General features: G+C 40.6%; 1 protein-coding gene across 1 annotated transcript; it reads left to right on the top strand.

The window, feature by feature from the left end:
• The first annotated feature begins 2186 nt into the window (after nt 1-2186).
• Nucleotides 2187-10994, top strand: akirin1 (akirin 1). Its single transcript, XM_017423666.3, has 5 exons — nt 2187-2565; nt 9125-9271; nt 9954-10082; nt 10312-10383; nt 10460-10994. Exons 1-5 carry the CDS (start codon nt 2361-2363, stop codon nt 10468-10470), a joined length of 564 nt encoding a protein of 187 aa, XP_017279155.1. The 5' UTR covers nt 2187-2360; the 3' UTR covers nt 10471-10994.
• The last annotated feature ends 1661 nt before the right edge of the window (nt 10995-12655 follow it).

Consider the following 12655-nt stretch of genomic DNA (forward strand, 5'->3'; position numbering starts at 1 on the left):
AATGTCACTTATAATAATAACTTTGTAAATGTCAGCTTCTGATTTAAAAATTTGTATTTTTCTTTTTCTTTGAAGAATTACTCTTGAGTTTGTTCCTGCCAACACCACAAAACCTTTCTACCCTGGTTTAGAAAAAGGTTAAGTCTATTTAAGTTCAAAACAAATTTTGCGTTTGTTGATATGACTCTTTCCATTCGTTTGACCTCTCTGTCTTTTATTTGAGTGCTTTATCCCACTGTGTCTGCTAAAATCACAGCTTAATTTAACGTCTGCCGCACAGAAAACGAGTGTACTTATTATTAGTCTTTATATCTGAGTGTATTCTGTGGTCACATAAATACAGAGGACCCTCTTGGTTGCCCATGAATGCCAGCACCCCACAAAAGGCCTGCGCACATGATAGTTTTGCACAAAGCTCACCTTATGAATTCAAGCAGTGTGTTGAGCTGAATGGGTCCACAAAACAGCAAGCACAGGCACTGGAACAGTCCTTTCAAGAGGAACATCTGTAGCAGAGCAAAGAGTTTTATTCACATGCAAAAAAGGTTTAAAGTACTTGATAAGTTTAGAACACTGTATCCTTTTAAAGCTATTACATAGACTGATTAAAAATAAGATCTGAGCTCACCCTGTTTGACTTTGTGTCTGTTCTACATTGTATTATTAATATTATTATTATCACAAATCAGATCATAACCATCAATAAGAAATAAAACAGTCCTAATTATTTTAATGTGTGCTAAATTCTGCCTATTTTCAAGGTTTGTCTTTGCTGCTAAGTTTTGTAAAAGTATGTGTGCCAAAAAGTGACATATCAATAATAATCCAGTTTGATTATTTGTCATTTTTATACTTCTTTGTTTACATGCTATTATTTTTCCATGTGTTTGTTGGATTTATGTACAACTTGATATTTTAAAAAAATCTGTCTCTCCTAGTAAACTTCAGTTTTTATCAGTGGGGAAATAATAAACCAAGAAGCTTTTAAATTTTCAACACCTGAAGTTATTTTGGTTATTAGTATTCTAAATTGTAAACAAACCAGTAAAACAAAACATTGCAGCAGGCAGGGATGCATATAATTACTAATTTTCTCTTTTGATTAGTTTTTTGTAAATGTTTGTGATAAAAGATAATTCAAATCGAGGCTCAAAAACACAGGAAATATTTCACTAATTTATATATTTTTTTCCATTTGATCATCTATTTGTATTTCAGGAATATTTATAGACTAAATATCAAGAATTATAGTTTTCATTTGCAGAGAAAACATAAAACCATCATAAGAAGCCAATTGTTTGTTAACAGATTGTAAATGGATCATAAAATCAGTTTTTTTCACCAAAGAAGATAAACATGTAATATCACATGAAAACACTGATAGATTATCACACAACAAACTGTTATTGTAGAGGTGAAAAAGTCACCTGCTTTAACTTGTTAAAGGCCAAAACATTCAGACTGAAACACACACACACACTATGGATTTTTGGTCAGTTATTATCTCCAGCTGCAAGGATGTCAGATGTTTGACATGATTTATTGTCTGTTTTGGTCTTTTGGCACACCTTCTTTGTGTGTGTTTTTACACTTCTACGTTTGTGTTTGCTGGCTTTTGTAACGTTTCCATCTCTTTTGTAAATACCCCGTGAGTCATTGTGTTATGTTTGGATTATTTTAAGTCTCATTTTGTTCATTATATATTTGTGTGTGGACATTTTGTGTCACATTCTGGTTAAATAAATTATACAGCTTAGAACCTTTAAAATGTGTGACTCGTTTATCTGTTCACACACAACACTCTCAAACGGCATTTCTTAGCATATAGACTAGACTAGACTAGAATAGAAAGATATTTTTTATTCCTGACCACCTCCTCCAGACGTCTCATGAACCCTCAATTTGAGTTCAATTTAAGACATAGTCTTTGGTTCAACTAGAAGAGGCTAAGATAAACCCCGGGGGGTGTGCGGCCGGAAGTTACAAAATAAAACGGTACGAAAAAAAAAAGTAAATTAAAAGATTATTACAAGTCATGATTACATACCACATTTAAAATATCGTCACATACGAATTGCAAATTAGAAAAATGAATAATATCTATTTTAATGTTGAAAATATATACCCCCCCTCTCTCTTATCCGATAATGGTATGATCTGCGTTGTGACGTTTTAAAAATTCAGTAGGTCGGCAGTTGGGCTTTTACTACTCAGAGAAGAAAATCCGTTGTTGTGGAGAGGAAGAAAGGCCAAGAAGAAATTCGAGCGTCGTCAAGCGTTGAAAAAGCAGCGTTAAACCCCACCACCGCAGGTCGTTTTTTCTTCTCCCCACCCTACTTTCCCGGTTTTGTTTAGCTAACATGGCTTGCGGCGCTACGTTAAAGCGGTCGATGGAGTTTGAGGCCCTCCTCAGTCCCCAGTCTCCCAAGCGGCGAAGGTGCAATCCACTACCGGGGACTCCGAGCACTCCGTCCCCGCAGAGGTGCAACCTCCGCACCCCAGTCGACAGCCCGGCACACTCGATGTCTCCCCAGCCCATCGGAGGCGAACACAGGCTCACTCCAGGTACAAATCTGAATCGAAATTGACGTGTTTTTCCTGCGTTTCGGGGTGGGTGTCATGGGGGAGGGGGTTTGGGTGGAGTGAAATGGAAAGAATCAGAATGGGGGTTGGAGGCTAAACGTTAGCTCGTGTCAGGAAGGGGAATGTCGACGACAACCTAACGTCGTTTGTCATGTTGCTGACCGAGATACATCATAAAAGTAAAAGTGGGTCTGTAGGTATTCGTTAGTGGCATGTTGCCAACTCTTAGTACTTGTCTGGGTTAGCTTGTGCGGCTAACGTGGATTTGCTTCTGGTAAATATTACTACTTTCAGATTCCTTTGTATAAATATGGCTCCCTCTTATCAGCTCTGCCTAATCTTCAGCTGTGCCGCTAAATAATTAAATTCGTTTGATTACGCTTCATGTGGGAACAGATAAGGGTTGACAAAAGATCCTGCATAGATATTTAAGAAGACAAATGGCTTCACAGCAGCAGCCACATGATCTTCATGCTGCCTGCTCCTTGGCTTCACTGCCACGATTGTCTTGCATTTAAGTGGGGGTTACCATCATCCTCCACAGCAATTTGTTCCCTCCACAGCACTGTATGGTATTGTCAATTTCCTTTGTTTATTCCCTGCATTCTTCCTTTCACATCAAAATGCAGTTCCACCCGGTGGAGCATCCAAGTAGACCCAAGACAATTAGTTGAAGGTCTCTCATGCGTTTCATATTTTGTTCTCCTGTCAGCGATGTTAGGCAGTGGTGAGGCCTGGTTCTTGTGGTTTTACAAAGAGATCCAGTTCGACACTGCGTGTCCTTGTCATTCCAGAGGAAATGAAGAAAACGAGGTTGAAGGCTTCACTATCTTGCACTATTTAGAAAACCAATTTGTGCAGTAATCTAAACGACGAGGAGCAGGGCTGCTTGTGGTTTAGGTTTGCTCTCCTGATTGTTTTGATTGCGTTGCCTTCCATTTTGGCTCTGGATAGTGACAACAAAGAAATCTGGAAGGCACAGATGCATTCCTCGTAGTTCCTGTTTGTTGGCAAAGCATCGCTTAAGGGAGAAGTATTCTTTTAGCCTTTTATAAGACTCTGGTCAAGTGGGTCTTGGATTCCCATTTCTTTATTAAACAATCCTCATTGTTCCCTGGGAACCCCCTTTCCCCAAGGTACTTCAGATACTTTATGTACCTCAGCAGATGGTTTACTCGCATTACGCTTTGGAGTATTTCTATCAGTGAGAACGAGTCTCACATGGACAATGGTTTTCTTTCCTTTAGAACCAGGAAATTCCTGAACATTGTTCTTAGATTGCACCCCAATCTAGGGCTGCTCGATTATAGGAAAACAAAATCATGATTATTTTGGTCACTGTAGAACAATATATATTTAACATAAATACTCATTGCACTTGAAGACCAGGAAATTATCCTGAAATAACCAACAAAGTATTTGTTCACTTGCAGGCTATTGGGGGGGGGAAATGCATAATATTAGCAATATAGTTCATCTCTATGAAATCTGTTTTGTTTTTCTGAATTCTACTTTTTATATAACATTTTTTTTTACCTAAAACTGTCTTATTAATATTCTACATTAATACAATTTCAATAATTAAATGGAGAAAGTAACAAAAATAACCCATTTCAACAAAAATCTAACTGTTTTGGTTCCACAGAATATTCAATGATTTAGTAAAGTGCTTTAAAATCTGTCTGCATTTATGAATAAAATCATGTCTTTTTGTAAAATTAAAAGTGCTTCACATATGAAGTTAAAATTCACTTTATAATAATTCCAGTAAATTCAGGGTAAACTCATGTCCCGTTTGACTCCCTGATGATGATGATGATGATCAAGACGCCTCTCGTATCTGTCAGCTTTTATTTTTTCCACTTGACGCTCATCTGAACAGCTTTCAGCCATCAACACCCAACATTCAGCTTCAGCACGGAGTTAAAGGGTTTTCTGGGAACTCTTCACTCAGGTGGATATACATACAGCTTAAAGGTCTTTAATAAACTCATCTCCTGACATGTTTTCATGTCGAAGAGATGGCTGCAGTGACTCTAACGTTAGCTCTCCTCTAATTGCACGGCCTTTGAATTGAGTTTTAGTTTGTATTTGTTTCATAATACCGACTGTGAACCCCTGAAAAATGCGAATGAAATGTTTTCTACTAATAAACATGGTCAATAAAGCAGTGTTAACTGGTCTTATTTTGTTGAAAACCAGGGACAGTTCTTTGATTAGACAGTGAAATATCTTTATTTTATTTATTTTTTTGTCATTTTTATGATTCACGCTGTTCCGTTTTAGAGAATACTCAGGGCAGTTGTATTTATTCTGAAGCTGAGTAGATATTTTCTTGACCCGTTAATGGTCACACTGTTTGTTCAGTCTTGTTTATTTAGCTTATCTCCCATGTTGTTTATAAAGTGTCTGTGTTGTATATACAGTCTGTTCAGTTCTGCTCGGATTGATGTGACGACCCACGGGCAGATTTACACGCACCAGCTCGAGTTTGAACTCTATGGATCCATGAAGCCCCTTGAGGATTTCAGTTCAGGCTTTCCAGCTGAACTGGAGCACAACGGCTACGAGGTTTAAGCCATAATGATCTGTATGCTCCAAAAATAAGGTCCAGAGAACTGTTGTTTTGCCCTTCTTTACTGTAGGGGCCACCCAACATGGGGGTGCCATTGTAAGCCTGTCTTTCTGGTGTGGTTTGCTCAGTTAGAGCAGTTTTGTATTGGTTAAATGTCAGCTGCCCCCCACCCCCACCCTGCTCTACACAGTCAGCTTTTCTTGTGATGGGGAAGGGTTTTTGTCTGCAGGCACAAGACAAGAATTTAACTGGCGAGGTCTGTTTAAGTAAAGGTTTTGTGGAGAAATAATCCACTCTGATCACATTTGCCTCCATTCTTGGGCAGCCGGTCCGGTCTGGGATTCTGAGAAAGTAGTCCTCCCAAACGACGGGTGGCTTTTGTCTTTTCTTGGGTCGTTATTTGGAAGGTCAACCTTTTATTATCTTTTGTCACTAAACTCGTTCCGGTGCTAGTTAGGAGCCGGTGCTTCCTTAGAACAAACATGTTCTGTTTCAGCAATTTGGCTCTAAAAACCTGGTTCTACAGTAGCACCAAGATTCGTCTGGATCAGAACAAACAGCAGCTTTCATCCTGGGCTAATGGCAGGCTTATGGAGACCAGTGACCAATGAAAATGTTATGAGCATGTGTTGTAGAAAGACGAAGTTGTTAACTTTATTTTAAATGTATATAGAAACCGTCAGAATGAGCCTGGACCAACACTGGGACCCTTTCAGTGGGAAAGTCCCCATCAGCCATCAGGTCTATGTGTTTGAATGAATGGTTTCCAGGTGACGGGTCAAACCTGAAGCCTGAGTGAGGCTGAAAAAAGAAGGAGGGGGGGGGGGTGATGTGGGATGCTTAAACACCACTAAAGCCTCAGTGGAGTCAGTGATGCATTTCATTCTTCAGTAGTGAGCTACTGCGTAGTCCAATTTTTACTTGTCATTTTACATTTACTCAGTGTTCACACTGTTAGTATTACTGTGAAATACTTCACAGCACAGAGGCAACTTAATCTGACCTGGACTAAGTCACAAGCTACTTCCAGGCATTTTGGACATTTGAAACCCACCACTCCCCCGGTCCTTCAGCAGTGGAGGGTACAATGAAAGGAGTCGGCTTTGTCTTTTATGCATCACAGTGCCCAATCTGTCTGCTCTCTGTTTGTAGTCAGTGTGTGGCTTGTGCCCGAGCCTTTTAGCCGAAGGTTTGTCTACAGTTTCCTCCTGGCTCCAGGAAGTCTCTGTGATTGATTGCGATGCCTGCTGCAGAGCTGCCAGAACCTGGCAGAGCTAGAAGTGACACGACTGCAGAGGCATTTTCTGTTTGTGTCCGATGGGCCCAGCAGTAAGGACTCCCTGTCAGAAGTGATTAGGCCATTTCCCGTGGGCTTGACTCAGCCCTACTCTGGTCGACCTGGCGTAGATTCAGAGGCTTTCTATTGGGTGATCCTTCCTGCTTCCAGCTCGGTTCTTAGGACTTATCCAACCCAGGTTCCGGGCGAGTCTCGCTGAGCCAATGATTTTTGCATCAGCAGACTTCAGACCAGTGATTGGTCATAGACCCAGTTCACTGGATGAGTCATGGCAGCGACTGCCACCATTTTCATCCGCCATGGTAACATAAGCCTTCTTCAGCTCCCTTTTAACTTGTGTATGAGTAACTGTAGACTGAGCACCAGGCATACCACGACCTCCGTGTCCTCTGTTGCCAAAAAATGACATCAGAGACGAGGAGCGTCGAGCAGCCTCGTTAAGACGATCCCGCCCGCATCGAGGCGGCACTAAGTGGTATGGAAACAATCAAAAAATGGCTTTTGTCTGACAGGTTTTTTTTTTTTTATTACTGTAGGACTGAAATCTACATTAACTTGTAATAAATGCAGCAGAGCATCTTTCCTAATTTAACAACTGTACTGTCACCTTACTCGACCTGTTCCAGTGATGCTGCGCTCACAGGTTATTGGCATTAAGAAACTAATTTGTCCAAGTATTAAACCGTTCACATCAACAATGCTTATAGACACCAACATGGTTGGTTTTAGTTTTTCTTTCGGAGTCCAGCATCTTGGTTTCACTTGCCCTTCGTTATGCAAAGTTTGTTTTAGGAACAACTATTTGCTTGTTAGATTGCAACTCTGCTGCTAGTCAACTTGTAGGAATGCTCTTCTTTCTGAGCAACATTACATCATAGTCATAAATAATAATCATCAAATGCATATGTTCTGTATATTCTGACATCCTGCTTGTATTAAATGTTTATTAAACCTCGTCTGTCACAAGAAACAGACTTTTGTGGGTTCATGTGCCTCTTCAGGCTGCCTTCTAGTGTGTGTTTACCAGGAAATTAGTGAGCTCTTTGCAGACTTGTTGCTGAGTGTATTTGTAGTGCACACAGAAGAAATACTTGTTTTTGTCTACTGAAACACGGAGCTGAACAGTTACAGGTTTATGATGGCCACAGTGTGTTGACTGTCAACACAGTTTAGCCAGGGCTCTGAAGCAACAAATAATACAACTTCAGAGTCTGTTTATTCATTACTTTCATGGATAAATATCCTTAAGGCTATATATCTTTTAATGTTAAGTGATTTTTCTGGCTGTCTGCAAAGCCCTTTGTTATGTTGTCTTTGTGATTTATTGATGATGATGCTTTCTGCTGTGATGGTTTGATTACCAGTAGCAAAACGAACCGAGTCAGGGTTGTTGTTGTTGGGTTTCAGGGGCCGGGTCAAACCCAGATGAGGAGGATTCTTTGTGAGGGCCCCTGTTCTACAATGAGTGACCAACAACAAGCTACTCGCCTAAAATGCTCAGCGATGAAGATCTTGCGTTACTCGCCGGTCCAAACAAGCCTTCGAGCGGTCTGAAATGACTACGACTGCTCCCCCCCTCCCCACCCAAGATAAATGAGGCACAGCTCCCCAGATAGAGGTGCACAGACTTTACTCCCTGTAGAAACGGAGGAAGATAAAGTCCCTCGTTTGCATTGGGTTATCAGTTGCGTTTGAGGCCATGTTGTTTTTCACTTGTTTTCCCAAGGATTGTCTGTCTGTTTTCTTACCTTATCTTAGTTTACACACGTGTACCGGCAGTGTTCAGATGCATTTCTTTAAGTTCGTACCTGGGGTTTTAAAGATCGCCGATGTATTAGAAGGCTTTGAAATAAAGCAGAATGAAAGTGAGGACTTGGGGAACGTCGAAGGTTGACCACAAAGCTTTGCTTGGGGGGAGATTGCAAATTTTTTCACCACAATGAAACCCTGAAGTGTTTGCCTCAGAAGGAGGAGGAGGAGGAGGAGAGGATTTGACTTTGTTCCAGCCTGGTAAAGAATGTCACTTATGTTGCTGCTTCACCATGAATCTCTTTCACCAGCTGTGGCTTCGACCGATGTTTTTTTAAAAGATAAACGACTTTAAAACAGAAGTGAAAGTAATAGTCACCAGACCAGAAGGTGTTTTAGGTCAGCTGTGTGTGTGTGTGTGTGTGTGTGTGTGTGTTGGAGCTGTTGTATTTAATTGACATGGCTGCTTCCTGTCAGCGAACGGTTTGTTTGTAGAGAAAGAATACAGAGAGTAGGCTCTGTTGTATTTCATGCGATGATGGTTGGACGATTGTGCCTTCCTGTTATGGCTTTTTGGAATATATCCAGTGATGTCTGAATGTGCTCCTTTTTAGAACTGAAAAAACACGGATTAAAGATTAGATCAGCGATTTATTCTTGGAATTGATTGCAGTGTTGGACAGAAACTACTTGTGCTTTAAAGATATAAACCAGAAAGTCGCTTCTTTTTATCACAATAATTGTTAATGTTGTGGAGCAAAGGTGTTTTAATGAAGTTTTACACTTTTCTAAATGTTTTATCAGAGGAACTTGGTTTAGGTATGGAAAATTCTTAGAAAGCATTTCCTTTGTTTGGATTGTTTGCTTTGGTTGGAACTGCTTGTGTGTTTTTGACTTTTGTTTCTTCTCGATTCCTCCAGAGCAAATCTTCCAGAACCTTCGCCAAGAGTACAGCCGGATCCAGAGGCGACGGCAGCTGGAAGGCGCCTTCAACCAGACGGAGGCCTGCGGCTCCAGTGACACCCCCAGCCCCAGCTCCACCCTCAACGCTCCCAGCTCCCCACCTGGTAGATCCACACATCGGTACCCTGGTCCAGGACCGAGTGCCGCAGGAGACCCGGAAGAATGCATCAGCTTGTTTTTATAGGTTTTAGAAACGAGTTTCAACACATTGTCTGGGTGTAGAAATGTGAAAAGAAGGATCTTTAGCCACCCTTTGCTTCTTTCTTAAACAAAGCGTCATATTTCTAGCTTAACACGTTTTACTTTCTTGGCGCCACATTGAGAAGTGAAGCAGTTGGGGGGCATAAAAGCCCGTTAATGTGTGAGGTGTAATTCAAGGCCCCGGTCTTCAGCGTCCTGTTCAGGACAAACTCGTCCATCATCCTGACTGCGCCGGTCCTAACGCAGCCCCCTCCCCGGCTCCGAGGCCGCTGTTAAGCTTACGTCTTCGCTCCGCCATCCACCGCTGTGATTTACACACATTTGAGCCCACCTGGCTCACAGCACACATAAAAGACCACAAAGTGATGAATCACCAAGCCAAAGCTGGCTCCGGTTTCAGTGTGACCGAGACGCTGGAGACACGGAGGCTGCCAGCGTTAGTCCTGCATGACCCTGGTCCTGCGGAAAAAGCAAAGCTGTAAAGTTGCACCTCAGCTGCCACCCATCACCACCGCTGACTGATTACTGCAGAGGAGATATGAGTGACTCAGCCTTATTGTAACAAATGCTAAAATCTTTTTACAGGTGCCTCAAAGAAGGACCAGCCCTCGTTTACACTGAGGCAGGTCAGCTACCTGTGTGAGCGCCTGCTCAAAGACCACGAGGAGAAGATCCGGGAGGAGTACGAACAGATCCTTAACACAAAACTCGCAGGTAAACGCTCAGAACATGTCAGCATTTTTAAATTATTATTAAATTATCTTCCTTCGTCTGTCTGCGTATCGTAACTGGTGCCGACTGCAGTGAGATATTAAGGATAAACCATGATAAGGAGATAAAGTATTATAGTAAAACTGTTTTGGCTCTTTTAGCTCTGTGTTGAGTTACTTTTCATGTTCTTCACCAAATAAAGACGCCTCCCTTCATCTTTCCCTCTTTCCAGAACAATATGAATCTTTTGTGAAATTTACGCAAGACCAGATCATGCGAAGATATGGAGCTCGACCTGCGAGTTGTAAGTTTCCTCCAGCGGGAGATTTTCTGTCTGTGAAAAGGATGATGTTACTGAGTGTCGGATGGTTTTGTTTCAGACGTCTCCTGAGCTCACACCGCTGGGATCCTGAATTCCTCTCACATGACGGCTGCTCTTCTTCTGCCTCCTCCTTGTTGATTTAAATTTTATTTCCCTAAACCCCCCTGTCCTCTCGCCCCCTTCCTCCCCGCTCAGACAGTTTGGGTGCCATGGTTTATCCAGTTTTTAATCCAGTAATTTGTTTCTTGCCTCCAAACTTCTGCTGCTGGCCAAAAATTTAGAAAAATCTGATTTAAAGGTAAATTTTGTACAAAGCCCGCTTTTTTTTTTTTCCTCCCGTCTCTTTGTCTATATGTTTTTACCAGACATCCTGAAAAAGCAAATGTTTGTAAAGAAATCTATTTTTTTTTTTTTTGCTATCGCTGTAGAAAAAGCTCATTGGCTCGTGATGATTCTGTATAACCTCCCAGCAGTGATATTTAATGGCTCCTGCTTCTCACAATGTTCCCCGCCTCACCTCCTCACAACTCTTTACCTGAGAATGTGGATTTTTCTCCCTTTTGAAGAAAAACAATAAAAGTTCTGTGACTAAAGTTTGTTGTAATGAATGTTTATTTCATTCCACTTTAACTACACGTTCTTCGTCTGAATACAGGACTGAAAACACTCAGTGTTTAGAACATTGTTCTCATGTTCTCTTTGGTTGTGGATATTTTTTTCTGTTACGTTTGTTGGTTCTGTTTTGTGTCAGTTGTCTGAACCTAAAAGTTGTAGGAATTTCACCTTTAATCAAGCGTTCAGAAACTTTAGCATCACCTGTGCTCACCTTGAATCAACTGCAGGTGTCATAAACGTCCTGTAAAATGACACTGCAGCCATTTATAAGGAATAATGTAACTGCAGCCTGTATTACGGTGGTTTTCAGTGCTGATGCTGAAAAAGGAGCTTTTGTAAAAGTTGGGATTTACATTTTTGATGTTGTTTGCATCTTGAATCATGTGACCTGATCAACACTTGGCCAGGTAACGACCCTGAGAGGAGGTGTGTGGGTCACTCAGATTATCAGCCTGAGAGCCGAGAAGATTAAAGGCCAAGCTTTCCTTGGAGGAATGCATATCGCCCACCGTCCTTCAGACTAAAGTTTAAGATCATCTGTTAAAAACTGACTCAAAAAGTTAAAGATATTCACAATCTAATGTGATATCTCAGATTAGGAGTTGTGAATGACCCTCATCACATTTTAGTTCGGAATCTGGACTGAGTTAAGGCCATTCTTGTGTCATTTTGATTAGCTGTGGCGGCCATCTTAAATTGAGTTGACTCCAAAAGTCAATCAGTTCCACATGTGCATCCAGTGATTACTTCCTGTAAAATCTATCCAGTGGTTCATGAGATTTTTTGCTAACAGACAAACAGGGTTGACTCCAGTTTTTGTTTTAGTAAACATCTTTCACAATGAGTAATATTTGACTAATGGATCGTGTTTAACTCTCACCTATAGCCACACCAAAGTTTGTCTAAATATCTGTAAAATTGATTTATTACCATTTTTATGATTTCCGAGTTCAGTTGGCTGTGGTGGCCGTCTTGAATTGGATCAGCTCCAGTAGTTAATCAGTTGTAGAGGTACATCCAGTGATTACTTTCTTGAGGTTTCATTAAAACCTTCCTGTAGTTCATAAGATATTTTACTAACAGACACACAAACAGCAGGATTTTAAAGGGTTTTATTAAATGGTTAATAGTTCAAAACATCATTTGATGTTTTAATAAAACAGAAAAATTATAAAGAAAAGTGGCTGCTGTTAAATCCTAAAACTGAACTACATGTCATATTTTCTTGTTAATGACATCAGGCAGATAAATGTGTTACATGTGTGACTCAGTAGTGCCACCTCGTGGTGGATCTGAGGAACTACAATATTTTAAATTCAGTTTTTGCTCTCAGTTCATTTTAATCGGCTGGAAGCTGCATCATCTGTTTAAATATAATATCTGTCATGTATTATCGACATGGTACATAATTAACCACAAAAATTACAATTATCAGTGAGGTTTGAGAAATTCCATATAAATATTTTCTTAGAGTTTGTGCAAAGTATGAACAGTTCAAATCAAGACTGTTGAAATGCTAGGGGGTGATAACAGATTACATAAAGAAGTTGAACCTGATACAAGTTTAATTGCTTTCTGGTTTTCTGAAGATTAAACAGATTAGATGTACTGTTTGAACTTGTTTTTAAAGGCAGCGATG

This window comes from Kryptolebias marmoratus, linkage group LG16 (assembly GCF_001649575.2).
Source record: "Kryptolebias marmoratus isolate JLee-2015 linkage group LG16, ASM164957v2, whole genome shotgun sequence".
Taxonomy (NCBI): domain Eukaryota; kingdom Metazoa; phylum Chordata; class Actinopteri; order Cyprinodontiformes; family Rivulidae; genus Kryptolebias; species Kryptolebias marmoratus.

Coding starts and splice junctions, on each gene's coding strand:
- akirin1 (XM_017423666.3), top strand. CDS start 2,361: ATGGCTTGCGGCGCTACGTTAAAGCGGTCGATGGAGTTTGAGGCCCTC. Junction 2,566..9,124: donor CGAACACAGGCTCACTCCAG/GTACAAATCTGA, acceptor CGATTCCTCCAG/AGCAAATCTTCCAGAACCTT. Junction 9,272..9,953: donor CGCTCCCAGCTCCCCACCTG/GTAGATCCACAC, acceptor ATCTTTTTACAG/GTGCCTCAAAGAAGGACCAG.